The sequence below is a fragment of the Notamacropus eugenii genome, chromosome 4, assembly GCF_028372415.1.
Source record: "Notamacropus eugenii isolate mMacEug1 chromosome 4, mMacEug1.pri_v2, whole genome shotgun sequence".
In the NCBI taxonomy this organism is placed as follows: Eukaryota; Metazoa; Chordata; class Mammalia; order Diprotodontia; family Macropodidae; genus Notamacropus; species Notamacropus eugenii.
In genome coordinates, this window is record NC_092875.1 from 112,574,002 (window position 1) to 112,601,050 (window position 27,049).

Sequence of the window (27,049 nt, forward strand, 5' to 3'; positions counted from 1 at the left end):
AACAGTTCAACTTTAGTAAAGTCCCTTTTGACTTCTCTTTGCTATTTACTTTTTCATGGTTCTCTTCATTCTTGTGTTTGAAAGTCAAATTTTCTTTTCAGCTCTGGTCTTTTCATCAAGAATGCTTGAAAGTCCTCTATTTCATTGAAAGACCATTTTTTCCCCTGAAGTATTATACTCAGTTTTGCTGGGTAGGTGATTCTTGGTTTTAGTTCTAGTTCCTTTGACTTCTGGAATATCCTATTCCATGCCCTTCGATCCCTTAATGTAGAAGCTGCTAGATCTTGTGTTATCCTGATTGTATTTCCACAATACTTGAATTGTTTCTTTCTAGCTGCTTGCAATATTTTCTCCTTGACCTGGGAACTCTGGAATTTGGCCACAGTGTTCCTAGGAGTTTCTCTCTTTGGATCTCTTTCAGGTGGTGATCTGTGGATTCCTTGAATACTTATTTTGCCCTCTGGTTCTAGAATCTCAGGGCAGTTTTCCTTTATACTTTCATGAAAGATGATGTCTAGGCTCTTTTTTTGATCAAGGCTTTTAGGTAGTCCCATAATTTTTAAATTGTCTCTCCTGAATCTATTTCCAGGTCAGTTGTTTTTCAACAATGAGATATTTCACATTATCTTCTATTTTTTCATTCTTTTGCTTTTGTTTTGTGATTTCTTGGTTTCTCATAAAGTCATTAGCCTCCATCTGTTCCATTCTAATTTTGAAAGAACTATTTTCTTCAGTGAGCTTTTGAATCTCCTTTTCCATTTGGCTAATTCTGCTTTTGAAAGCATTCTTCTCCTCATTGGCTTTTTGAACCTCTTTTGCCAATTGAGTTAGCCTATTTTTCAAGATGTTATTTTCTTCAGCATTTTTTTGGGTCTCCTTTAGCAGGGTGTTTACTTGTTTTTCATGCTTTGCTTGCATGTCACTCATTTCTCTTCCCAGTTTTTCTTTCACCTCTCTAACTTGATTTTCAAAATCCTTTTTTAGCTCTTCCATGACCTGAGCCCATTGAGTGGGCTGGGATACAGAAGCCTTGACTTCTGTGTCATTCCCTGATGGTAAGCATTGTTCTTCCTCATCAGAAAGGAAGGGAGGAAATGCCTGTTCACCAAGAAAGTAACCTTCTATAGTCTTATTTTTTTTCCCCTTTTCTAGGCATTTTCCCAGCCAGTGACTTGACTTCTGAGTGTCCTCTCCACCCCCACCTCGCCTCCAGATCCTCCCAGCCAGCACTTGGGGTCTGAGATTCAAATGCTGCTTCCCAGCATCAGGGCTTTGGGCGGGGATTGAGTTCAGGTGCTCAGGTGGGGACAGGGCCGCCTCATGGGCTCAGTTCCCTCAGGGGGTTTATGCAGAGACCTTCAACAATGGATCCTGGCTCCTGCCTGCCTGGGGAGCCGCAGTCTGCTCCCACCTCCGTTGGTGCCTCCCGAGGGGGCCTGAGTTATGGGGGCACCCCACACCCTTCTCGACCCGCCGAAGAGACCCTCTCACCGACCCTTGTCACCTGTGGGTGGGGGACGCGTGCGGCCGCTGGAGATCCCGTCCGTGAAGCCTGCTTGGATCCGCTCCTTTCTGCGCTGCGCCGCTGAGGCAGGGTTGGGCTCTGCTCCGGGTCCGCGGCGCGAGGGACCTTTTGCGAGAGGTTTCCAGGCTCTCTGGAGCAGAAATATCCAGAGATTGTTCTGTGGCTTTTGCTGCTCCAGAATTCGCCGGTGGTTCTTTCTTTACAGATATTTTATGGGCAGTGGGTTCAGAGGTAGCGTATGTGCGTCTTTCTACTCCGCCATCTTGGCTCTGCCCCCCCATGCTTCTCTTGATTCTTGTGTTTGAAAGTCAGATTTTCTTTTCAGCTCTGGTCTTTTCATCAAGAATGCTTGAAAGTCCTCTATTTCATTGAATAACCATTTTTTCCCCTGTAGTATTATACTCAGTTTTACTGGGTTGGTGATTCTTGGTTTTAGTCCTAGTTCCTTTGACTTCTGGAATATCCTATTCCTTGCCCTTAGATCCCTTATTGTAGAAGCTGCTAGATCTTGTGTTATCCTGATTGTATTTCCACAATACTCAAATTGTTTCTTTCTAGCTGCTTACAATATTTTCTCCTTGACCTTGGAACTCTAGAATTTGGCTACAATGTTCCTAGGAGTTTCTCTCTTTGGATCTCTTTCAGGAGGTGACTGGTGAATTCTTTCAATATTTATTTTGCCCCCTGGTTCTAGAATCTCAGGGCAGTTTTCCTTGATAATTTCATGAAAGATGATGTCTAGGCTCTTTTTTTGATCATGGCTTTCAGGTAGTCCCATAATTTTTAAATTGTCTCTCCTGAATCTATTTCCAGGTCAGTTGTTTTTCAACAATGAGATATTTCACATTATCTTTCATTTTTTTCATTCTTTTGTTTTTGTTTTGTGATTTCTTGGTTTCTCATAAAGTCATTAGCCTCCATCTGTACCATTCTAATTTTGAAAGAACTATTTTCTTCAGTGAGCTTTTGAACCTCCTTTTCCATTTGACTGATTCTGCTTTTTAAAGTATTCTTCTCCTCATTGGCTTTTTGAATCTCTTTTGCCAATTGAGTTAGCCTATTTTTCAAGGTGTTATTTTCTTCAGCATTTTTTTGGGGTCTCCTTTAGCAAGTTGTTGACACGCTTTTCATGATTTTTTTGCATCTCTCTCATTTCTCTTCCCAATTTTTCCTCCACCTCTCTTACTTGATTTTCAAAATCCTTTTTGAACTCTTCCATGGCCTGAGCCCATTGAATATTTATTTTGGATGTTTGCGATACAGAAGCCTTGACTTTTATGTCTTTCCCTGATGGTAAGCATTGTTTTTCCACATCAGAAAGGATGGGAGAAGATATCTGTTCACCAAGAAAGTAACCTTATATAGTCTTATTTTTTTCCCCCCTTTTTTGCGCATTTTCCCAACCAGTTAATTGACTTTGGGTCCTTTGTCAAGAGTAGGGTATACTCTAGGGGTCTGTAAGATCTCAGTTCCTCCAAGGTGGTACAGTCAAGTGTGTACACTGGTGTGGGAGCAAGTAGAAATTTTTGTGCCAAGAACCTGAGTAATAGTAATTCCTCTTCACAACCACCTGTCCTCCAGTTCCACCAAGACAGCACTGGGGGCTGAGATTCAGATAAGCTTCAGGGGCAAGGCTGCCATTCAGTGTGAGGTAAAGATCAGGTGTTCAAATTCCTCCGGAGTATTAGATGAGAGCAGGGCCTCTACACAGGGCTGAGGTAAGAGCCAGTTGCTCAGTTCCCCCAGGGGTTTTACGATCCAACAATGGATGCAGGCTGCTGTAGGGGCTGCTGTGGAAGCTGCTGCAGGGGCTGCTGTGGAAGCTGCTGCCACCTGCCCAATGTGGCCACTATCTGAGCCTGGAGCTATGGGAAGGCCCTTCTCCCTTATTGGCCTGCTGAAAAAACCCTTTCACTGACCTTTGGTGCCTGTGGGTTGAGGGATCTGTGAACCACTGCTAGTGCGACTGGGGATTCTGCCCCTGAAGCCTGTTCGTGTCCTCCTCCCAGAGCTGAGATGCATAGCCAAGGCTTGGCTGGGCTCTGCTCTGCCTTCTGTGTGACAAACTTTTCCCTTGGCCTTCCAGGTCACCCTGGGCTGGAAATCTCCTCCACTCTGTTGTTCTGTGGCTTCTGCTGCTCCAGAATTTATCAAGAGTCTTTCTTTACAGGTATTTTATGGCCTGTGGGGAAAGAGCTAGTATATATGCATCTTTCTACTCCACCATTTTGGCTCTGCACCCTCCTCTGCCCCCCGTTCATCATTTCTTAAAGCACAGTAGTATTCTATCACAATCATATACCACAACTTGTTCAGCCATTCCCCTGTTGATGGGTATTTCTCCCCTTGTCTCCCATTTCCATTTCATTGCCACCACAAAAAGAGCTAATATAAATATTTTTGTTCATACAGATCCTTTTCTTCCTCTTCTCCCCCATCCCCTTTAAAAAAATCTCTTTAGGATACAAACCTAGTAGTGGTAGGGTCATAGGGTATACATAGTTTAATACCCCCTTGGGCATAATTCCACATTACTCTCCAGAATGGTTGAATTAGTCCACAACTCCATCAACCATGCTTTAGTGTTCCCGTTTTCCCACATCCTCTGCAACATCTGTCATTTTTCTTTTCTATCATTACCCAAAGTGATAGGTGTGAGGCAGTAGCTCAGAGCTGTTTTAATTTGCATTTCTCTAAGCAGATATTTAGAGCATTTTTTCATCTGACTTTAGATAGCTTTATTTTCTTCTTCTGAAAACTGACTTTACATATCCTTTGGCTGTTTGTCAATTTGGGAGTGACTTGTATTCTTATAAATTTGACTCAGTTCTCTATATATTTGAGAAATGGTTCCTTTATCAGAGAAACCAGATGTAAAAATTTTTCCACAGTTACAATTACTATGTGTTTTACTCCATCCTATTTTTCTCATTTATCTTTTTCTGTCTGTTTCTCCTTTTACTTTGTCCTTCCTCACAGTGTTTTGCTTCAGACCAACAGTTCCTTCAATCTGCCTTCCCTTCTATTGGGTCCCTACTCCCTACCTTCTTTCCTATTTCTTTATAGGGTAAGATAAAATTGCTATGCCTAACTGAGTGTTTATGTTATTCCCTCTTTGAGTCCGTTCTTTTGAGAGTAACTTTCAAGCATTGTCTGTTAACCCATACTCCCCACCATCCACTCTACTAAGTAAAAGCTCTTTTGCATCTTTTTTATGTGAGATAATTTACCCCATTCTACCTCTTCCTTCTCCCATTGCATCCCTCTTTCTCACCTCTTAGTTTTTTTTAGATATCCCATTATATTTATCCCTTTTTCTCCTTAATTTTATTTTTTTACATCTCATCCCATTTTAATCAGCTTACCCATACCTTCTGTCTATGTATATTCCTTTTAACTGCCGTAATGATGAGAAAGTTCTTAGGAGTTACAGGTGTCATCTTATTGAATCCCTTATGGTGTCTCTTTCCTTTATGCTTCTCTTGAGTCTTGTATGTGAAAGTCACATTTTCTGTTCAGCTTTGGTCTTTTCATCAGGAATTTTTGAAAGTTCTTTTTTTCATTAAATGTCCATTTTTTTTTCCCCATGAAGGATTATACTCTGCTTTGTTGACCTAAGTGATTCTTGGTTTTAATCCTAGTGCCTTTGTACTGTGGAGTATCATATTCCAAGTCCTGATCTTTTAATGTAGAAGCTACTAAATCTTGTGGTATCCTGTGGTACCATGATATTTTAATTGTTTCTTTTTGGCTACTTGCAATACTTTTTCCTACAGCTGGAGCTCTGGAATTTGGCTGTAATACTCCCTGGAGTTTTTATTTTGGTATCTCTTTCACAAAGTGATCAGTGGATTCTTTCAGTTTCTATTTTACCCTCTAATCTTAGGATGTCAGGGCAGTTTTCTTTGATAATTTCTGGAAAGATGATGTGTAGGCTTTTCCCTGTGATCTTGGCTTTAATTCTTAAATTATTTTTCCTAGCTCTATTTTCTAAGTCAGTCATTTTTCCAATGAGATATTTCATATTTTCTTTCTATTTCTTCATTCTTTTGATTTGAGTGTTTCTTGATGTGTCATCTAGTCATTAGTTTCTATTTTCCCAATTATAATTTTGAGAAAATATTTTCTTCATTGAACTTTTGAACATCTTTTTTTCCATTTGCCCAGTTCTGCTTTTTAAGGAGTTCTCTTCACTGAATTTCTGTTGCTCTTCTCCAGTTTGGTCAGTTCTGCTTTTTAAGTTGTTCTTTTCAGTGGATTTTTGTGCCTCTTTTACCATTTTGGCATAGTTGATTTCTAAAGTTACTTTCTTCAGTATTTTTTGTACCTAAGCTGTTGTTGACTCTTTTTTCATCATTTTCTTTTATCACTTTCATTCCTTTCCCCAGTGTTTCCTCTACCTCTCTCATTTGATTTTTAAAAGTCTTGAGCTTTTCCAGGAATTATTTTTGGGCCTGAGATTAATTCACATTTTTCTTTGGGGCTTTGAATGTGAAAGTTTTGACTTTGTTGTCTTTTTCTCATTTTGTATTTCGATCTTCCCTGCCAGGATAGTAACTTTCTGTGGTCAGGGCCTTTTAAATATTGTTATTGTTCGCTCATTTTCTCAGCCTATTTCTTGACTTTTAACTTGATATTAAAGTTGAGCTGTACTCCTGGGGTGATGGGGACAGTGTCCCAAGCGTCAGGTTTTTTTGTACTGCTTTTTTTCAGAACTGGTTCTGGGGCATACAAGTTTTCAGTTCTTTCAAGGTGGTGTGATCTTGGGGGAGGTGTAGTCACCGCTCTTGTGGCCTGCGCTCTAATCTGTGAACAACCACAAGCACTCTCTCCCCGGAAACTGTGATCTGGGCCCTGGTATGCTGTGGTTGCATGCCCAGGTGTGCTAAGTGCTGCTTTGCCCCCTTGCCCCAGGACTGGAGTAGTGTATTGGCAATGCAACCAAGCCCTGCATCTCGAGTCAGCAAAAGGTCCTCTGTAATCTCCTTCTGACCAGCTGTCTGATCCCTTCACTCTGTGGGGGCTGAGAGACAGGAGCTTATTATAACTGGATCAGAGAGTACATGGCAGAGGGAATAAAGGTGTAGAAAGACTAGGAAGGTAGGAGCGGGAGGCTAGGTGATGAAGGACTTTGAATGCCAAATGGAAATTTCTCTTTGATCCTAGAGGTAGTAGAGAGTCACTGGAGTTTATTGAGTAGAGAAAGAATGACATGATTGGACCTGTGCTTTAGGAAAATCACTTCAGTGGCTGAATGAAGGATAGATTGGAATGGGGAGAGACTTGAAGTCGATGGACCCACTCGCAGTCTCTTGAAAAATCTAGGAGTAAGGTGGTGAGGAAATGTTTTAGAATGGTGACAGTGTCAGAGGAGAGAAGGGGACATGTTGGAGAGATGTTGCAGAGGTGAAATTGACAGGCAACAGCTTGGATATGGGGGTGAAAGATAGTGAGGAATCCAGGATGACTCCTAGGTTGTGAGCCTGAGGTACTGGCAGGATGGTGTTGTTCTCTATAGTAATAGGGAAGGTAGAAGGGGTGGAGGGTTTGAGGGAAAGATAATTCTGTTTTGAACATATTGAATTTAAAATTTCTATTGGATATCCAGTTCAAGATGTCTGAAAGGCAGTTGGAGAGTTTGGGGCAGGATAGGTAGAACTGAAGAATCATGAGCTTAGAGATGGTAACTGAATCCATGGGAGTTGATGAAATCACCAAAGTAAAGTAGCATAGAGGGAGAAGAGGGCCCAGTTCAGAACCATCTATGGTTAGAAGAAAATCCAGAGAGAAGAGAATATCAAGGAGAGAGTGATCAATAGTGTCAAAGGCTGCAGACAGAGGTCAACAAGAATGAGAATTGGTTAAAGGCCATTGGATTTGCCAGCTAAGAGATCATTAGTAACTTTGGAAAGAGCAGTTTTGGTGGAATGATATGCTGAGGAGACAGATTATTAAGGGTTAAGAGGACAGTAAGAGGAGAGAAAGTGGAGGCATCTACTTTAGTGGCCTTTTTAGGAGTTTAGCTATAAGGTGCAGAAGAGATATAGGATGATAGAGAAGATGGAAGGATCAAATAAAGATTTTTTTTTAGGATGAGGGAAAGGTGGGCATGTTTGTAGGCAGTAGAAAATGAGCCAGTAGAGAGGGAGAGATTAAAAATAACTGAAAAAGTGGGGATGACAAAAGGGACAGGCTGTTGGAGACAGGATGAAATAGGATCATTTGAACGGGTTAGAGGGAGTTAGCCTTGGTAAGGAGTAGTCATTTGATCATGTGGTCTTAAACAAGTCACTATTTTTCTGGACCTTTTTCACTGATTGTTCTCTAAGGTTCCTTTGAGCTCTCAATTTCTAATCTTATAGCAGCAGTAAAAAGGATGTATTGAAGGGGACTCAGTAAAAGCAGTAAGAAAGTTCTTGTAATGGTGGTAATGAGGACATTGAAGGATGAGAGAGATGGGTTAGTATCTGGATAGGCTTAAAGGTGGAAGAATGGTTTTAGGATTGATGAGACAAACATTTTTATGTACCATTGGGAAGAAATCAGTGACAAGGAAGAGATCATAGATCTGCCAACTGATACTTGTAAAACACAAGTCTACCATACCATTCTTTTCTTCAGGGAATCTCCTTTTGTTTCTAGGATAACATGTAAAATCCTCTGCTTAATCTTTAAACTCTCCATGACATTGCTCCCACCTGCTTTTGAAGAATTGACAAAACATTCTGCATTTTCTTGTCAGAACATTCTTTTTTCTTGCAGTTGCAAGATGAGATACTTTCATCACAAGCACAAAATCTTAGCACTATTACATTCATCTTTGAGTTAAGCAAAACCTAATAGTTCGAATCTTTTGTACTTAATTGAGAAGCCAAAACAATAAATAAATTCACAATAAACAGTGAATGCAGTATAATGATTATTCAGTATAGTACCTGCTAATGAGATCAGATTGTTGGCTTTTGTTAGATTTCAGTGTGGGCACAGTCTACCACTGTTTTGTCATCAATTATGTAAACTTATTATGCAAATGACTCTAAGTGTCACACTGTTTGCTACATTTGAACATGTAGTTTGAAAACACTTTATATAAAACAGCTTTTATGTAGAAGTGAAAAGTGCCATCAAATTCTATTATATACTTTAGTGGAATCATCTTGTTAAATGTAAATCCAAGAAGCTTGCAACTTTTAGAGAACTGAAACAATTCAAGAACTGTTATAGATAGTAATTTGAAATTTTCAACAATTGAATTTAAATAATTGCCTTTTTTGTTATTTTTTAAAAGTAGAATTAATCTGGTTTGAAAAGAAAATCTACTGGTGTAGCTGAATTAGGACAAGCAGAGATAATATACACAGTTTAAGTAGCAGAATCACAAAGAAAGAAGTCCAAATCCAGAAAAATGTGATTCATTTTATGTTCACAAGTACTCTTATTATTGATCAATCAATTAACGAACCTTTATTAAGAGTCTGCTAAGTGCCAAGCACCTCTGCTAGTCTCTGGGGATGCAAAAGCAGTGAATTGCTCCTTGAAAGCTTGAATTCTAATAGGCAAGTATGGGTACTTATTAAGTATATATGTACACATAATAAGTATAAAGTAAAAATGCAAATTAATGTAAGTTAGTTAAAGATAAAGTAGCTTGGGATGAAAGGTACAAACGCTAATGGAGATGAGGAAAGATTTCACATAGAAGATGGTGCTTGAGTTGCATCCTGAAGGAAGAGAAGGATTTTATGAAACAGGTACAGAGGCAGCGCATTACCTGCACTGGGGTTTATCCGTTGCGAAGATAAAGAGGTGAAGAAGGCCAGTTTGACTGGAGCAGAGTAGAAGAGTGATATTCATTGAGTTAGAAAGGTAGGTCAGAGTCAGGTTGTGAAGGGTTTTAAAAGCTAAGCTGAGGAGTTTCATATTTCATCCTAGAGGTAATAGAGAACCTCTTGAGTTGATTGGATAGGGATATGGCATGGTTAGTTACTGTATACAAGGAAAATCATTCTGCAGCAATTTGCACGATGATTGGGAAAGACTGCTGTGCTTATATTTTTGTATGAATAATTTATCTGCATCTAATATGATCCCTGGGTAGCTAGGTGGTTCATTGGATAGAGTGCTTGGCCTGCAGTCAGAAATACTCCTTTTCCTGAATTTAGATCCAGCCTCAAGCACTTATTAGCTATGTGATTTCTGAACAAGTCACTTAACGCTGTTTGTCTCAGTTTCTTCATCTGTAAAAATGAAATGGAGAAAGAAATGGAAAACCACTCCAGTGTCTTAACCAAGAAAATCTAAATGAGTTCACAAAGAAGTGAATATGTCTGAAAAACAATTAAACAAAATCAAGCATGAGCCCTAATATATTGAAATTGCCTCTTAGAAATATGCACGAAGAATAAATTGGCAAAACAAGACAAACTTTTTCTAAAAATACTTATTTCCTCTTGATGAGTAAAGGTAGACTTTGCTCATAACACAGTATATGACACCTAAAGGATTATTTACCTTATATAAGCCTAAGTATAGATTTGCTTATTCCAGAAAAGAACATTGGTGCTACCTTTAGCTTTTCTTATTGTTGAAATGATGCTTAGCAGATCATATGTAAAACTTTGAATGAATCCACTTGCAGATAATAAGGGGGAAGGAGAATGGCCCAAATGCCTAAAGATCTTTGTGATCAATTTAGAAGAGTCTAGACCTTTTATATCTTGCATTACAAGTGGATGAACAAATGAAGTTAAAGATGCTCATGCAGTTATGTATGTATGATACGTTATTGAAATATATGTTAAGGAAGATGTGTTACTTTGTAGCAATGTAATAGCAAATAAAATTTTCAGTGTAATTGATAGATTTTTAAAAATGAAAGTGATATGATGTGAGGAAATTGTATTGGATTCAGCGTTGGTGGAGTTTAGTGTCAGTTTGAAACAAATCAGCAAACATTTTTTTTCTTGAGCAATTTGAGCCATATTGCATATACTTCACAAGCAAAAAACTTCTGTTGAGAAAGAAGAGTGAAGAATTTTTGAGTTGCTCCAAGAGTTGTTTTATAAAGTACTTTCTACTAAAAGAAAGACTGCACAATTGTATTTTTTTAAAAAATTTAACTTTTATCTATTTTGTTTTAAATTTTGAAGGCAATACAACATCCGGCTGATGAGAAGTTGCAAGAGAAAGCATGGGGTGCAGTTATTCCACTAGTAGGCAAACTAAAGAAATTTTATGAATTTTCTCAGAGGTTAGGTAAGTTGAAAATATGGTAAACATAAAAGTAGGCTAATAAGGAAAATAGTTATTACTAAAGATGTTAAATGGAGTGCTTAAAGTTGAGGTTAACAGTTTCGTCTAAATTTTCATATTAAGGAATTTTAAATACGATGTACTCTTATCAGCTCCCACCTTTCTTAATTACTAGTTTTCTTGAAACGCTGATGGAAATGTGTGATTTGCACAGGAACTCTATTCTTAGTTCTTCTAGCTAGGCTTAACCTTAATTGTTCTAACAAGACATAACCTTAATTATAAGGAAGCTAAAGAGGTTCTATTGTGGCGAGTTCGTAGCATAATGTCACCCTTTTCTGCCAGATTATTGCAGTTCTTCCGTGTATGGGAACTGGACTTTTTATGACTCCAGATAGTCTAAATTTTATGTCAAAATAATTTCTGAGGTTAGTCCAAGCATACTGGATTATGCCATAGATTGGGATTCTAAAACTGAGACATTTTTTGTCTTGCTCTACATTATAAAAAGGAATTGCCAGGGATTAGTAGGGGGAGGAGAGAAAATTCTTTTTGATTCCTCTCTCACATGTTGCTACTTCATCTTCCATTATGGTAATATCAGATTATATTAGTCTAACAAAGGTCAAAAAAGATAAACTGGCATTGAATGCATATCATGATACATGAGTTATTTTCTTTGAAATCCTTTTCTATTTGGAGGCAGTTGACCATTTATTTTCTTGGATAATAAGGATATAATTTTGAAGAAGTAACTATATAAATGAGAGAGAATAGAAAGATTAAAAGCATTTAATGCATATGCACATTTTAAATGATAGAAGCCACAATGAATGAATTATACATTGTATATGAAATGCCATTTAAAAAATTATTTCAGTTCAGAAGATTGGAGAATTTACTAGTCTTTTATACTATATAGCAGTATATTGAAATGTTGTATAAAAATAGAATAATAGTGAAGGTAGAAAATGGATGTAAATGTTATCTTTTTGTCTATACTAACAAGAATGGTAAAATGATATTTTCCTGAGCTTTAAAGTATTGTCATTTTACATCATTTGCTCTTAAAATATAAACCTAATTCACATTATATCTCTAGGATTTTTTCAATCTCTAGTATTTTCAGTACCAAAATACGTGTTTACTAAGTCTTTGATTGTTACATATCATCAAGTTCTAACTTCAGACATTTCAAACTCTTGTTGATGCTATCCTACTTAAATTTGGCTTAGTTGCCATTCAGACACAAAGTATGCCTTTAGATGCCTTCAACTTGGCATCTGGAGTCAATCAATCAATAATGAATTAAGCATTATGGGACTCCATGTTTTCTATTTGAAATTAAGAATTACAGAACTGGGTGTTGCTCTTAACAGGAATCCTACTTTGTTCAACTTCATCAGTAAAGTGTTTAGGAAGCAACTGTGTTTGAAATGGACATTTCTAGCAGGGATAGGGCATTCCTTTAATTGCTCTGTCCCCAAACTAAGCATTTTTTCTAAGTCTCCTGGCCAGTGGGCAAGGGCTGATATTCATGGCTGTTAAATTTTAAAATACAGTTTGTGGGTCTTAGTAGGAAATTTATTAATCAATGCACTGTGAACTAAATAATTCCAGACTTTATTACTTTACAAAGTAGGTGTCATTGGATAATAGCATTCTGTCTTCTATAATTCTGCAGTTGCCATTTATCGATATGATTTGAATTAATTATGGTAGTAAGTTCTTTAGTGAGGAAACATGGTATAGTTTGTAGAGAGCTACCTTGGAGTCAGGAAGAACTGTGTTCTAGTCCTGCCTCTGATATATATTGGCTGTGTGACCCTAGGCAAGCCATTTAATCTCTCAGTACACCAGTCAGCTTTCTAAAACTGTAAGTTGCAGAAAACGTGCCCACTTGTATTAGTATCATTCTTTACTTAGAATGGCCTACACATATGAAATCACAGGTCTGGTCAAAACAATAAATTCTTGATTTTCCTTTTATCTCTGATCTAGTTAATTGATTTTAGGTCTTTGTTTAGATAAGATATGTGTAGCAGTAAAGGTAAATCAGTATTTTGATACTTATTATTTAACTTTGTAGAGGAAAAGGCTGTGATATTTATTAATATGATGTTCTAAAAGCATAGCACTTTAAGTTAATTTATGTGTTTATAACATACCTCTTCATTCATGGAATACTTCAGAGTGAATCCATTTCTAAAGAGAAAAAAAAAGTTGATAAAGAAAAGCTATCTTTTCCTTACATTAAATAGTTGAAAGAAAACAGTTTTTGATAGTAAAAGAAAATAGGTGACATTGTATTGTCTAAGAAGCTTATTATCTAAGTCTTTCCATACCAATGTGCACAACTTCCTCATGAAAATATTTTTGTAGAATTTATCTTGGAGAACTTGAAATACTTTAGACTGAGACAAATTACTACCTAAACTAAAATTTGTAATGTTTATTTCAGTTTGTATAGACGTTATTGAAGAAAGAACGCTCAATATAAAGTACATGTTTTAGGTTTTGTTTTTAAAGAATTACTTTGAAATAAGCTTCACTTTATGTAGATATATTTTAGTCAGCATGTTTAATGTTTTCTTCGAGTTATTAAATGTACAACATTTCAAAAGTTAAATTCACTCATTCTGTTTTTGAAATGTGGAAATGTTCCATTTGTGATTGAAATTTTTTAGATTGAAAACAAAAATTTCTTATTTTAAGATTAATACTTCTCATTTAAAAAAATTTTACACTAATATTTTATCTTTACTGCTGATATGTGTTTAAAATCTTGGACAGGGGAAGAATTGTTAAAACACTATTGTAGATTATATTTTTAGTTGATAAATGTCAAAGGAATACAAAGAACTTTCCATTTTTTAATTTTTTAAGAGGCAGCATTGAGAGGTCTTCTGGGAGCCTTGACAAGTACCCCATATTCTCCAACACAGCACCTAGAGCGAGAGCAGGCTCTTGCTAAACAGTTTGCAGAGATTCTTCATTTCACACTCCGATTTGATGAACTCAAGGTAGAGTTTTTTCTTTTTGTGAATGTTGTTAATTAATAGTTATTTCATTGATAGAGAAAGTCTGCAGATGCACAAATAATTGCATTTTTAAGGGGAATATTTTAATTAATTTTTGTTATGAATCTTGGAATTGAATGTAAAGGAAATTATAGTAAACAGACAGGAATGAACCTAAATTTAAAAAAAAAAAGACTGATAAAATTTTGGTAGTACTTCTGATAGAAATGTGTGAACAATTATTAATTCACATAGCTTTTTCATTTAACTTTAATATATTTTGTCATTTGCAAAATTGGGTTATATTTTTTCATGAATATATTGGGGAGGGTATGTATGTGTATCTGTAAGTATGCTTTCTTTCATTTTTTCATTCTTACGTGATTTCATTGGTGTAGGTAGCTTCCTGTGAGGAAACTCCTTCTACCAATGTACCTCAGCAACTATTTGGCAACTTGCCTTAGAATGTTGTCTAACCACTGAGAAGTTAATTTACTTGACTGGGGTCATACAGCCAGTATTTTCAAAGGAAAGATTAGAATCCAGATTTCCTGAATCAAGGCCTCTTTGCCCAACTTAAATTCCCTGCGGTATTGCAAACTTTGTCTTGCAAGCATTTATTAAGTACCTACTGTACTAGGTGTTGGAGAAACAAAAAATAAAGTGGCTCCTACATTTAAAAAGTTTATATTCTATTGATGGAATACATTATAAACAGATAAATAGCATGTGTGTACCTGTGCACACTGTACCTGTGCACACAGATACACATAGACACACACACACACACACAAAGTAAATTCGGGTGGGAGGGCTGGGGGGAGAAAGGAGATTAGCAACTTAAGGATTCAGAGTAAGCCTCATCTAGGGAGTTGCACTAGAAAGAAATTAAGGATTCTAAGAGTTGGCAGTGAGGTGGGAAAGACACAGAGATTAAAGATGGAGTGTCAGCTGTAAGGGACAGCAAGTGAACTATCTTGGTTGGAAAATAGAGCGCATGAAGAGAGAAAATGTTTAGTAAATCTGAATCAGTAGACCAGAGCAAGATTGTGTAAAGGTCTTTAAAGGACAGAGGAAATTATATTGGAGGGTAGGGAGATCTGATGTGCATATGTATCTGCTATCAGAAGATAAATCAGTTTTACAAAAGTTCTCAGTAATCTGTGTGAAATTATGGGACAATGGGGGATTTTTGACTAGAAGATTGCCTAAATTTATATTATTTTATGTATAAAGATTTTGGAGGGAAAATTTAGATGTGTTGAATTTAGATGGAATAAATTGTATTTATCACAAGTTATCCAGTAACTTTACAGTAAATCATTAGGTTAACACTTGCTATATGAATACAGTCACATGTGTTTATTAATGTAACTCTGTATTTTAGATGACAAATCCTGCTATACAGAATGATTTCAGCTATTACAGAAGAACACTGAGTCGTATGAGGATCAATAATGTTCCAGTAAGTTCCTACTTGGAAAACAGCATTAGAGGGACTATGTTTTTTTTCTAATAAGGCTTTTAATCATGATCGTAGTTATGAACAGCAATAGCTGTGGTGAGAGGAAGGACACACTAAACATGGTCTGTTGTGTCTAGGACCTAACATCCATCTGCTATTCCCCTTGGTTCCCACAATTTGGAATTTTATTAATACTACAATAGTAAGAATAATATGATTTTCTGTTAATATAGCACTTCTGTTTTGAGAAACTCTCAGCTATTTCATTTTATCTACTAAAAATTCTTACAAATTATGTAGAAAGGGATCAGTAACCACATCTGTGTTACAGTTTTAGAACTTACTGAGACAGACTGACATGGGAAGAGAGAACAATACTGGTGGGGTTAAGGCAGACTAGGGGCTCTCAGTTCACCTTCATTAACACTAATTTAGAAAATGACATGGTATATGCCTTCTCTCTGGCCAGTTACCAATTTTTCATTTTAGTTCTTGTGTATAACCTTCTCCAGCTATAGGAACTAAATAACACTATTTTATATAACTAGAAGAATAAGATACTCTGTAACTTGACTCTAACATTTTGATGTCATTTTCGTCCTCTTTGAGAATGAAGGACAACCATTCAAAAACTAGGCTGGATCCAAAAATGAAAATGTGACAGTTTTTCCTGTCAAGGTTATGTTTTACTAAACTACCAGGGCAGGGATGTATGACATGTATATATGTAAATGTATCTTTCTTTCTATGTATATATGTACACACATATATGTGGATTTAGGAGTGAGAGACAGAGAACCAGATGTTTATTATGTAGAGAGTGTGAAAAGGAGATTAAGTGAGAAATAAAGGATTCCAGAGCAGCACTGAATGTCCAGTATAAATTTATAATCAGTCAGCAAACATTTGTTAATATTAAGTACCTCCTATGTTCTGGGAACTCTACTAGCACCTCTACTAGGTGCTAAAGATATAAAAGCAAGAATGAAACAGTCCTTGCTCAGAAGATGTTTAATTTCTGTAAGAAATGACAAAATACATATGAATGAGTACCTGTAGAAAATGTACAAAATAAATACAAGTGAATTTTGGGGAGAAGACTCTGTGAGTTGGGGAGATCAAGACAGTTTCATGTAGAATGTGGTACTTGAACTGGGTCTTGAAGGAAACAAATGATTGTAAAAGGTAAAGTGAAAATGGCATTCCAGACATGAAGATGAGTAATGTGCAAGAAGACCAGTTTGACTAGACTCTATAGTCACAGGAAAGAAAGCAGTCTAAAATAAGGCTGGAAAGTGTTAAGAACTGTTAAGGGGTTCCCTGAAATTGTCTTTGTGAGTGGCCGTATTTTCCAGAACCTACAGGAGGCCCTGAGGACCAAACTTCTCCTTCTCTCTCCCCCCCACACCCACCATTGACATAATTTGTTGTTTGCATCCTAAACTAGACTCCGTGCGTCCTTGGGAATCAAAACAGGTGCCAGGCAGTCTGTGCAAGGCTGGGAAATTAGCTTGTGCAGCTGGAACCCTGTAGATAGGCAGACCATCCTATCCTCATAGCCTAGCAGTTCTCAAAGGGAAAAGAATGTTGTTTTTGCCATCAGTTTTCCCCTCTCCTTCTGGAGTTTTCCCCCCCCCATTTTTATTGAACTTTTCCCCCTCCCATGCCACGCCCCTTCCTGGGATCTCCTTCCTTTGTCCTGCATCAAAAATATGCTAACTTTCGTATGAATTTTAATGTATACATGTTCATTTCTCTGTAATAAACCTGATTTTCACATAAGTTTTGTGATGTGATTGCCTCTTGACAAAAGGTAAGTTAGGGCTAGGTTGCAAAAGGCTTATAAAGCTAAAAAAGAGGACTTTATAGTTGATTCTTAAAGCAATAGGGAGACATAGAAATTTAAAATTAAGGAAATTACAAGGTTAGACCTATGTTTTGGGAAAATCACATTGGCAACTATATGGATTATGGATTAGAGTGGAGAAAGATTTGAGGCAAGAGGACTACTTAGGAGGGCAGATAGTCTCTAGACTAAGAGCCTGAACCAGGGTGTGACCAGTAAGTGGAGAGAGGTGGTCTTATGCAAGTGTTGTTAGGGAGATTAGAGGAAACATGATCTAGTAACTGAATTGGATATATTGGGTGAGAGGAGAATAAGGAATCAATAGTGCTGAGGTTATGAACCTGGAAGACTAGAAGGATAGTGTGGGGTCTGTGATAGAAATAGGAGAGTTTGGAAGAACAGTATATTTGTGGGAAAAAATAATTAATTCTGTTTTGGATTTCTTGAGTTTGAGATGTCCACAGAACATCCAGCTGGTAATGTCAGAGAAGTAATTGGTGATATGGAATTGGAGCTCAGGAGAAATGCTAGGTTGGGTATTTAGATTAGGCAGTCATCGGCATAGAGAGAGTGTTGGTTGGCATGAGGCCTGATGAAGTCACAGAGTGAGAAAGTGAAGGCTATTGAACAAAGCATCCCATGCTTTCTGTGTGCCAGGCAGTTTGCTAAGCTCTGGGGGTGAGAATAAAGGCAAGAACACCCCCTTTACTCAAGGAGCTCTTGATCTAATAGCAGAGACAGCATGCAAACAACTTAAGTAGAACAATATATTTACAGGTTAAGTTGGAAATCATCTCAGAGGAAAGGCACTAGCATTGAGAAGCACCAGGGAAAAAGGCTTCTTGAAGAAGGTGGGATTTTAACTGAGACCTGAAAGAAGCTAGGGAATCCAGGAGGTGGAGCTGAGGAGAGAGCCTTCTGGGCATGGAGGACAGTTGCTGTAAAGGCCGAGAGTGCCAAATTGATGATAACAGTTTTATAATATGTTTTAGAAAAGAATTAATTTTATTGGTAATTGTGATGTAACAGAAAGGAATACAAAATCAAGCTAATTTCTTTCCCCAAATACACAGTTATATAAGTGTGATACTAGTTTTTGATCAGTTTTAACCAGGTCAGCAAGTATAGTTATTTTCAACAAACTAAATTGTTTTCAAGATTGATGGATGTACTTGGTCAGGGTACACATCATTTTCTGTTCTAGGAGGAAGGGAAGGAAGGTGAAGGATAAAGGAGGAGGTGGAGGATGTTAAGGTGAAGAAAAGGACAGATGAAGGACACGGGAGGTAGAAGACAGGAAAGTGAAGGGTGGAGGAACAGGTAAAGGTAGAGGAGAGAGAAGTAAGGATGAGCAAAGGGGGTGAAGATGGAGAGATAATATAAAGTATAAGTAGTTAGAAGAAGGGAAAGAAAACTGAGTGATAATTGTAGGAACCCCACTACCCGTTTGTTGCAGTAGTTTTCCAAGGGAGTTGATAGCAAGAAAGATAGTGATTAAGGATACGAAGTTTAGGTATGGAAAGTAGAGTGAGTACACATCATACACTGAATGTATTGTATCTTGCCACTTCCAGGAGATTGTTTTATGTCTTCTAAATGTAGTTTTCATACTATAAGAATAGACAAAGGGGCTAAAGGAGTACTTCTCTACTCTCTAAATTACCATAGAGAATGAAGTATTCCTTTATAAAACCTGAAGAGCTTCAATGTGACAGCAAAAAAAGAGCAAGTATCTCAAGAAGTAGAGGAGAATTCTGACCTGTATGAGCAAGTTGGAAGATAGGAGAAAGGGGATGAAAAAGGATCACTTGGAGCTGTGAAACATACCTAAAAGTCTTTTTGAAGAGAAAGTAGCTCTCTTCCTTCTAACCAGGAGTGTCTCTGTGTGCTGTCAGAAGAGAGTTTGTCCAGTAAGGAAATAGAGATGGATAGTTGTATTTGATTGTCCTCTCAGGTATATTGATCATCCACCTATTTGACAGACTATTAACCATAGACGGGCATACTCTTACTGGAGCATAAGATATAACAAAATCCTTGCTGTACTTGCCAAGTGGATTGACTGTTGGTTTGTCAAATGAATTGATTTCTGAGGATTTACTTGGCCACAAAGGAAATTTCCAGAACGAATCTATAAACACTAAAATTTTCCATCTTGTGCAAAAACATAGAAAAGTTTAGGGGCATAGTTATTGATTCCATTATTCCTGTCCATTGAAGACAAGAATTCCAAAAAGGAAAGTCAGATTTGTGATGTGAAAGTTGATAAAATATTCTGAGAAAAGAATTTGAATTTATAGACCTCTGTTTAAAGTATTGACCATGGATGAAATACGCCCAATAAGAGTTGATGAGAGCATTTTCTTGTAATCTTGCAAATCTAATGAGAAAGCTTTAAACTGAAAGGAAGTATGGAGAAAACTGCTTATGTATATCCACCAAGCTAGATAACATGGAGCATTAGGGATTTAGAAACAATAGGAGAAGCACCCAGAAATTTAGAGGCAAAAAAATTCAAGAAAGGGACCAGTAACAAAAACCCATGGCCTCATATGACTAAGGTATGAAGGATGAGTAACAAGCAAGATGAAGTAGAAGTCTTAACACAAGGGGCCAAATATGACCACACAGGTATCACTGAAACGTAGTGGAACGAGATACAAACAGAAGATGGAAACAAATGTAGGTGATAGATGAATACATTCCTCTAAGAATAGCATCTTGAACAATTGGCCTGAGATGAGCTGAAAGTGTAAAGTATGCTAACAAAAAGAGTTTTTTTGGTTAGGTTGGGGAAAAGAGAAAAATCCAAAGAAAATGTGATAGATAGAACTATGTCTTGAGGTGGATGAGATGATAACAAAAGCACAGAAAAGGCAGAATACCTCAGCTCTCATCTGTAAAATGCAGTGCCTCATTCATAGCATTATAATAAATGGGATGATATATGTAAGGCACTTTACAAATCTTACAGTGGTATGTGATTTCTAGTTATCAGCATCATCATCTCTTGTTTTCATTTCAAAAGAGTGAATCTTTGGACTGGAAAGGACCTGATAAAAATGGCGAATTGACAACTAGGATAGCTAAAAAGATAAGAACAGTACTGCTAGCTACCCTTGTTTTTTTGTAGGTATCAGGAAGATCTTGAGTTTGGAAGACTTTAGTTTGAGTCTTGTCTTGGGCACTTACTTGCTGTGTGATGCTGGGCAGGTCACTTAATCCCTGTCAATCTGTTTTCTCTTCTGTAATAATAATAGCTAGCAACTATCATTTATATAATGTTTTAAAGCATAATGGGGTTAAACATAATACATATTCTTATAACTGCTTTGAGAAATGAGAAAATATTTAAAGAATTAAAAAAAAATACTATGTAAATGTTACCGTCATATATATTCTAAGGAACTGAAAATTGACAGTTGTGATGGCTAACCCACTATCAGTAATCATGGTAGAGGTAGTGTATGGAAATACAAAAGTCCTTATTTTCCATAAGTGGAAGAGAATGAAGTCTGTAATCATGAGCCAATCAGCTTTACTATTTCTTGTCTAAAATACAGTGAGCATCTGGAAAAAAGAAACTGAGTTCAAAGAGTCAAAAATTCAAACGAACAATGACAGATTAACTTCATTTCTTTTTTTTTTTTAAATAACAGGGTTACTAGACTGATTGATCATGGGAATGCTGCAGATAAGTTTTTTCATGAGATTAAAAAACATAGATTGGTATGGGCTAGATAGTTTTGGAACTCACAAATTCAGAAAGTAGTCATTTAATTGTCAACTTGGAAAGAGTTCTTGAAAGATGTGTTCAGTGTATCAGTTGACCCTGTGCCACTTTACACTTTTATCATTAGTTTGAACAGAGTTCAGATGTCACAAAGCTGGTAACATATTTGATGTCAGAGTCAGGATTCCAAATAATACTGACAGGTTAGAGAACTTTGGACAAAATGTAAAAAGATTAAATTTAAGAGAAATAGATGTATAAAGTTTTACATTTTGGTTCAAAATAATTACCTTCATAAGTACAAAATAGGAGAGTCAGTTAACAAACATTTATTTAGCATTTCAACAATACCATGAAATGTGCTAAGCCCTGGGAATACAAATAAAAGTGTAGAGAATGACAGTTTCTGCCCTGAGGGAAAGCATAATAAGGAGCTGGGGTAGGAGGAGGGTGGGTAGTAGAGAAAGTTCTGTGGAGGTGAATGGACCATGTAGCAAGTGAGTAGGTTTAGTCCAGAGGTAGAATGAGCTTCCAGGGAAACATGGCTAGAATCAGCACTTCATCCAAAAAAGATAAGGGGTTTTTAGTGGACTTAAACATCATTATGAATCAGTAGTGTGATGTGTCAGACAGGAAAGTTAATACAGTTTTAGATTGCATTAAAACTTAGTGTTCATAACTTGGAAAAGTGAGAGTTCAATTAGAACCTGTTGTGTTTAGATCCTGTCAAGACTATTGTGCTCAGTTCTGGGAGCCACATTTTAGGAAGCACATTAGTAAGTTAAAGGTTTTCCACAGGAGTGTAACCAAGAGGATAAAGTGTAAAGGATTTTGAATTCTTGCCATTGAGCTTCCGTAGTTGGTTCCCCTTCACTGGATGTTTCCAAGCAAAAGTTGTAGAGTTGTGGTTGTCTTGTTTAGTTGAGGCTAGGAGGCTTCCAAGGTTCCTTCCTTCTTAGTTTACAAGTGGAATCAAATGATTTTCTTGCTTCACACAGGCAGAAGGAGAAAATGAAGTAAATAATGAATTGGCAAACCGCATGTCTTTATTTTATGCTGAGGCAACCCCAATGTTGAAAACCTTAAGTGATGCCACAACAAAATTTGTATCAGAGGTAAGTGTATTGTGTGAAGTAGTTATGCAAACCCCTCCCCTCTTTCCCCTCCCCCTGTACCCCATTTGTATTTAGTTGTTTTTCCCTGTTATAGTGGGAAAAATAGAGACCTGATTCTTAGATATTCATGTGTATTTGTGCAAATTCCACCTCTTTGTCCTCACATATCCAGGAAATAAAAAGTGCTGGTTATAGTAGATGATTTCTGAGTTCCTATTCAGCTCTCATATTCAATTCCTTTCTCATTCTATTACCTCCGCTCTAGTACAGTACTGTTTACCTAGACTTCTGATAGTGACCTGATTTCCCTGGCTTCCTTTAAGTCCCAACTAAAATCCTATTTCCTACAGGAAACCATTGACCTGTTGATTGCCCTAATAGATCTTTTTGCCTTCACTCTATACCCACTATGTCTTCCTTATAGCTATATTTAGTCATGTTATGCTTTAGTGGCTTCTATTTCTTACCATATAAAGTTCCCACTCTTGTTTGTTAGTCATTGTCCTGCCTTTCCAGCCTTATCTCCCACTCCTTTTCTTTGTGAGCTGGTGATACTGAGATTCTCCCCCAGATTCACTCTCTCTGCAGTATAGCTTTTTAGCACTAAATGCAGCCAACTCATTATTTATTCAATTAGTTTACTTTTCATGTGTTTAGGATGCCTTGTAGTTTAAAGTTCAGTACTGACCCTGTTTCTAAGAAACAGTAGTACTTTTTTGTCTCAGTGATTAAATAATTAATATAATTTTATTAAGTGCCCACTGTGGTAGGTGCTGAGGATACAAAGAGAAATTATATAGTCCCTACCCTCAAGGAGCTTACAGTCTATCAAAGAGTTCCATATATGTGCAGTTCTCTTTCTTCCCTTCATCTCTTCAGATGCATTGGTGAGGTATAAAGCAAAGTGTTGCCAGAGGTCCAATGGTAAAAGTTGTAGAAAGGCAGATTTTGACCTTGATATATGCCATGAAATATTCTAATAATTTGACTTGCCCAAAAAGGAGAAGAGGGCTTCCCTAGGATTCCCAATTGCTGGAGGTCTTCACATAGGGACTGGCTGACCACTTGTTAAGGTACTTTGTAAAGCAAAGGTATCAGACATGTGGCAGACCAGCCATATGGCCTCCTGCACTCAAGTGACTCAAACCAGGTAAAAATGTAATTGGGAAATATTTGACAAAATAAATAAAATACAGTAAAATTGTATAGATAGATAATATACAAATAACAATATATGACTCAGTGTTTGTCCTGCAGGGATCTTTATGTACTGGACCCTGGTCCCTGGTTTTTTTGTGTGAGTTTGACCCACTGCTGTAGAGGATCAAGCTCCTAGATACTAGAGCTGGCAGAGATCTTAGAAGAGATTTAGTCCATCCACTTCTATCCCCTTTTTAGTCTCCCCTACTGTTCTACTTCATTTTACAGTTAAAGAAACTAACTCCCAGAGAAGTTAAGTGGTTTGCCCAAGGTCATACACATAGTAAGTGACAGAGCCAAAATTTGAACTTGGACATAAAGATTCCAAGTTCATTACCCTGCATTCATATCATTGTGCCATGTGGCCTTCTCAGGTTCAGGTTGGACTAGGTCACTTCTGAATTCCCTTCCCCCTTGAAGATTAAGTGATTTCATATAATCTATACTCTAGAGTACCATATTGAACTATTTATTGTCCTTTGAACGTGTGCTGCCCTTCTGTGTTTCTTCCTGGAACGTCCTTCCTCCACTTTGCGTGTTGAGCCCCTACCTGCCTTGTAGAAGAGAAAGACATTGATAAATGTTGTTTTGCTTATCATCCCTCGCTCCCCCCTGGTAAATATTCCAAAAAATACTTTTTAATTTCAAGGAAGAGTTTTTCCTTAATTTTGGTATGGCACCAACCCTAAATTGTATATTTGATCCAAGTTTTGTTGCTTCTCAATGTTGACTTTGTTATTGTAGTCATTGTAATTCTACTTTCTTCATTCTGCAATATATATCTTTCCTCATTTCTTGTTTTGAATTCTTTTGTCATTCTGTGTGACCTAATGTTCGATTTCTTTCATATGCCATAATTAAGTCAGCTATTTACTAGTTTGGAATTGAAGTTTTATTTCTAGCTTTTAAATCACCACAAACATTGATATGAATACTTTTGTACATATGGTTCTTTCTTGCTGTGTACAGTCTTTGGCTTTAGCTCCAGTAGTGTAATGCCACAGTCAAAGAGTATGAACAACTTAGTAATTTTACTTGAATAATTTTTTTTTCTGGGATGGTTGGATAGTTCGCCTCTCTACCAGTAGTTTATGTTCTTGTGTTTATCATGCAACAGACTGCTATGTACATTTGTCTGTGTCTCACTTTTTAAATTTATTCTAATCTAATCTAAAACTACCTAATACTGGAGAGTTTTGATAATTACTGCTGTTTTGAACCAAGGTACCCTTCTCCTTCTCATTTACTTTTTTTGGGAATAATATCCCTTGATATTCTTGAACTTTCCTCCTTATTGTGCTATTTTTAATTCTATAAAATATCATTTTTGTAATTTAATTGCTGGCTCATCTTCTGAAGCTCAATTGAAATGTGACCTCCAGGAAAGGCAACCTGACCTCTCCTTTCCTCCACAAAAAAAGAAGAAAACCAGCAAAAAATTTAATAATGTGCTTTTCCCACTAGATTTCATAAAGTACTTTGTCTCAGGCAGTTACAATGTATTATAATTATTTGTGTATGTGTTTTATCCCACTACATCTTGCATGAATCAGGCAGTGATTGTGTCTTATTTAAAGTTTATATTTTCCTCCTTTGCACAGGCTTTCTCACATAGTAGTGCTTAATAAATGTTTATTGAATTGGATTGGTAGATTGTTTTTTTGTTTTTCTTTTATTATTCCTTTTCTGTCAGAGTTCATAAATTTCTTGAAATCAGGAACCCAATATCATTTATCTATGTTTCTTTCCCAGAACTCAGCACGGTGTCTTAAACATATAGTTGTTGAATACTGAATCAACTTGAAAAATGTTGTAAACTGCTAAGAGTTTTGTTTTCATTTTGGTTTATATATTTTCAAGGCTTTTTCTTCATTTTCCAAACTGTTTTTCAGAATAAAAATTTACCAATAGAAAATACCACAGATTGTTTAAGCACCATGGCTAGTGTATGCAGAGTCATGCTTGAAACACCGTAAGTATTGGCTAGTGACTAGTCACTAGCTTTCCCTCCCCTGTACCCTCTCCAGAATAAGAATATTTTGATGATTCATATGGCTAAGTTTACAGGTTCTGTTGTGAATTAAGCAGACAATGTAAATATTTAAAATTATTTTTCTGACCTGATTCTCATGCTTTTCATCCAGTGGTCTTATGGCTCCCCTCATTATCAAAGGGGTTTTTTGTTTCTCTTGATTCTCATTCTTTCAATCTTTATTTCTTGGCAGGAAGACTAAATTCCTCTCCTGCTGGTTTCTCATTTTTAAGGCTATCACTGCATTTCTTTGGTGTTTCAAGAACCTGCTTGTGTCCCATGTCAAGAAATTTGTTCTTTTTCTTATTCCTTGCTGAATAAAATCTTCCAGGAGATATTTCATAATGGTAGAAAGGAGAGAGGACTGGAATGAATTAAAATGGAAATTCAAGTCCTATATTTGTGTGATATTAATTGGGACATTTCATTATGATTTACTATTATTGACAGACATAACTGAGATGCCATTATATTAAGCTTGGCAGACTATTCACCAGTTTGCCTAGGGTCAGAGCTTACTGTCCAACTTGGTGGAGTAGTGGAAGGTGAGATGCTGATTGTGAAAGTTCCTAAACAGTAAGTCTGGGACAGTAATAATGGCCATACTCCCTCTCTTTTGGTAATCACCAAAGCCTTTCAGATTGGGGAGGTAAGGCCTTGTAAAGACTAGGTAAGGCATTTACCTCTACTTTAAAGATGCAAATCTTTTATTTGTTTTGTGCTTTCATCCTCTTGTATCTCTTCTGCTATTCTAGGGAGTATAGAAGCAGGTTTACAAATGAAGAGACAGTATCATTCTGTCTGAGAGTAATGGTGGGTGTCATTATACTCTATGACCATGTACATCCAGTGGGAGCATTTGCCAAAACATCAAAAATTGATGTAAGTTATATTTCATTTTTTAACATCAGGTAATATTCTTCTGAATACATGATATTCTAATATTCAAGGATAAGTGCTGCTGAGAATTTTGCTGTTTCTTTTGAAATTGTAGACTTGAGGTTTTGGTATTTTGTTTTGTTTGTTTCTTAGAGTTGTATGTTTGATGACTTTAACAGGATTTGAAGTATGTGATTTGTTACATGACTTGTAACCAGTCCTTCATTCTTTCCTTTTGTTCAGTAGCAGACTGATTTCATTTCAGGACATCCAAGTTATGGGGTGTTTCAGTTAAATTACCCTGATAGGGAAGTGTATTCGCAGTGACCGTTCTTGCTATTTGGTTAAACCCCCTCCCCCCCAACTTTTTAACTATAGGAAGTTATTATAGGAAACAATTTTCTCTGTCAGGTATAGTCCCCAGTACTTTGTAAAGTATCATTGTAAAATATAAAGGTACCTAAGATTTACAGATTTAAATAAGAGGTCTGTGATAGAAAATTTACTTACCATTTACTGTTCATACTAGTGAAAACATTTGATTTATTCACAGACATTTTCCCCACATCAATTTTACTGACTACATATAAATTTATTAATGTTTATGTACTCAGTTTGCACTTTAAAAATAGGGGCTTTTTACTCTGTTGGGCAGCTTGATGTTATAGAAAGAGACCCGAGCACTATTCTTGTACTTGCCAGCCATGAGCAAGTCCTGTAACTTCTCATATGTAGCTTAGGGATCATAAGCTTTGCACTTACCTACCCAGAGGTAGGAGGGAAGCTTCATATTATGTTGTTTTGTAAATTTTCTGGACTGTTTGTTTCAGATGTGTTTACTGTCTACATCTATACCCTGAAGTCAGGGAGCTTGTCCTTCCTTTTCTTTTACTTATTCTAGTTTTGTACACCAGAGGTTCTTTGAGGATCCTATTTTTGTTGACTCAAAAAGAGAATTGTGAAGCTAGATAGATTTTTTGGT

The 27,049-nt window shown here is 36.8% G+C and overlaps 1 protein-coding gene across 13 annotated transcripts in view; it reads left to right on the plus strand.

Annotated features, from left to right (window-relative positions):
• The window catches only part of CYRIB (CYFIP related Rac1 interactor B), a 196,069-nt gene that overhangs the window by 164,427 nt on the left and 4,593 nt on the right, over nt 1–27,049 (plus strand). For all 13 annotated transcript variants that reach the window (XM_072603069.1, XM_072603077.1, XM_072603075.1 and 10 more), the window contains 6 exons: nt 10,675–10,780; nt 13,664–13,800; nt 15,185–15,262; nt 21,840–21,956; nt 25,049–25,128; nt 25,944–26,070. In XM_072603069.1, coding sequence (XP_072459170.1) covers nt 10,675–10,780; nt 13,664–13,800; nt 15,185–15,262; nt 21,840–21,956; nt 25,049–25,128; nt 25,944–26,070 — 645 coding nt within the window. The remainder of the gene's footprint in view (nt 1–10,674; nt 10,781–13,663; nt 13,801–15,184; nt 15,263–21,839; nt 21,957–25,048; nt 25,129–25,943; nt 26,071–27,049) is intronic.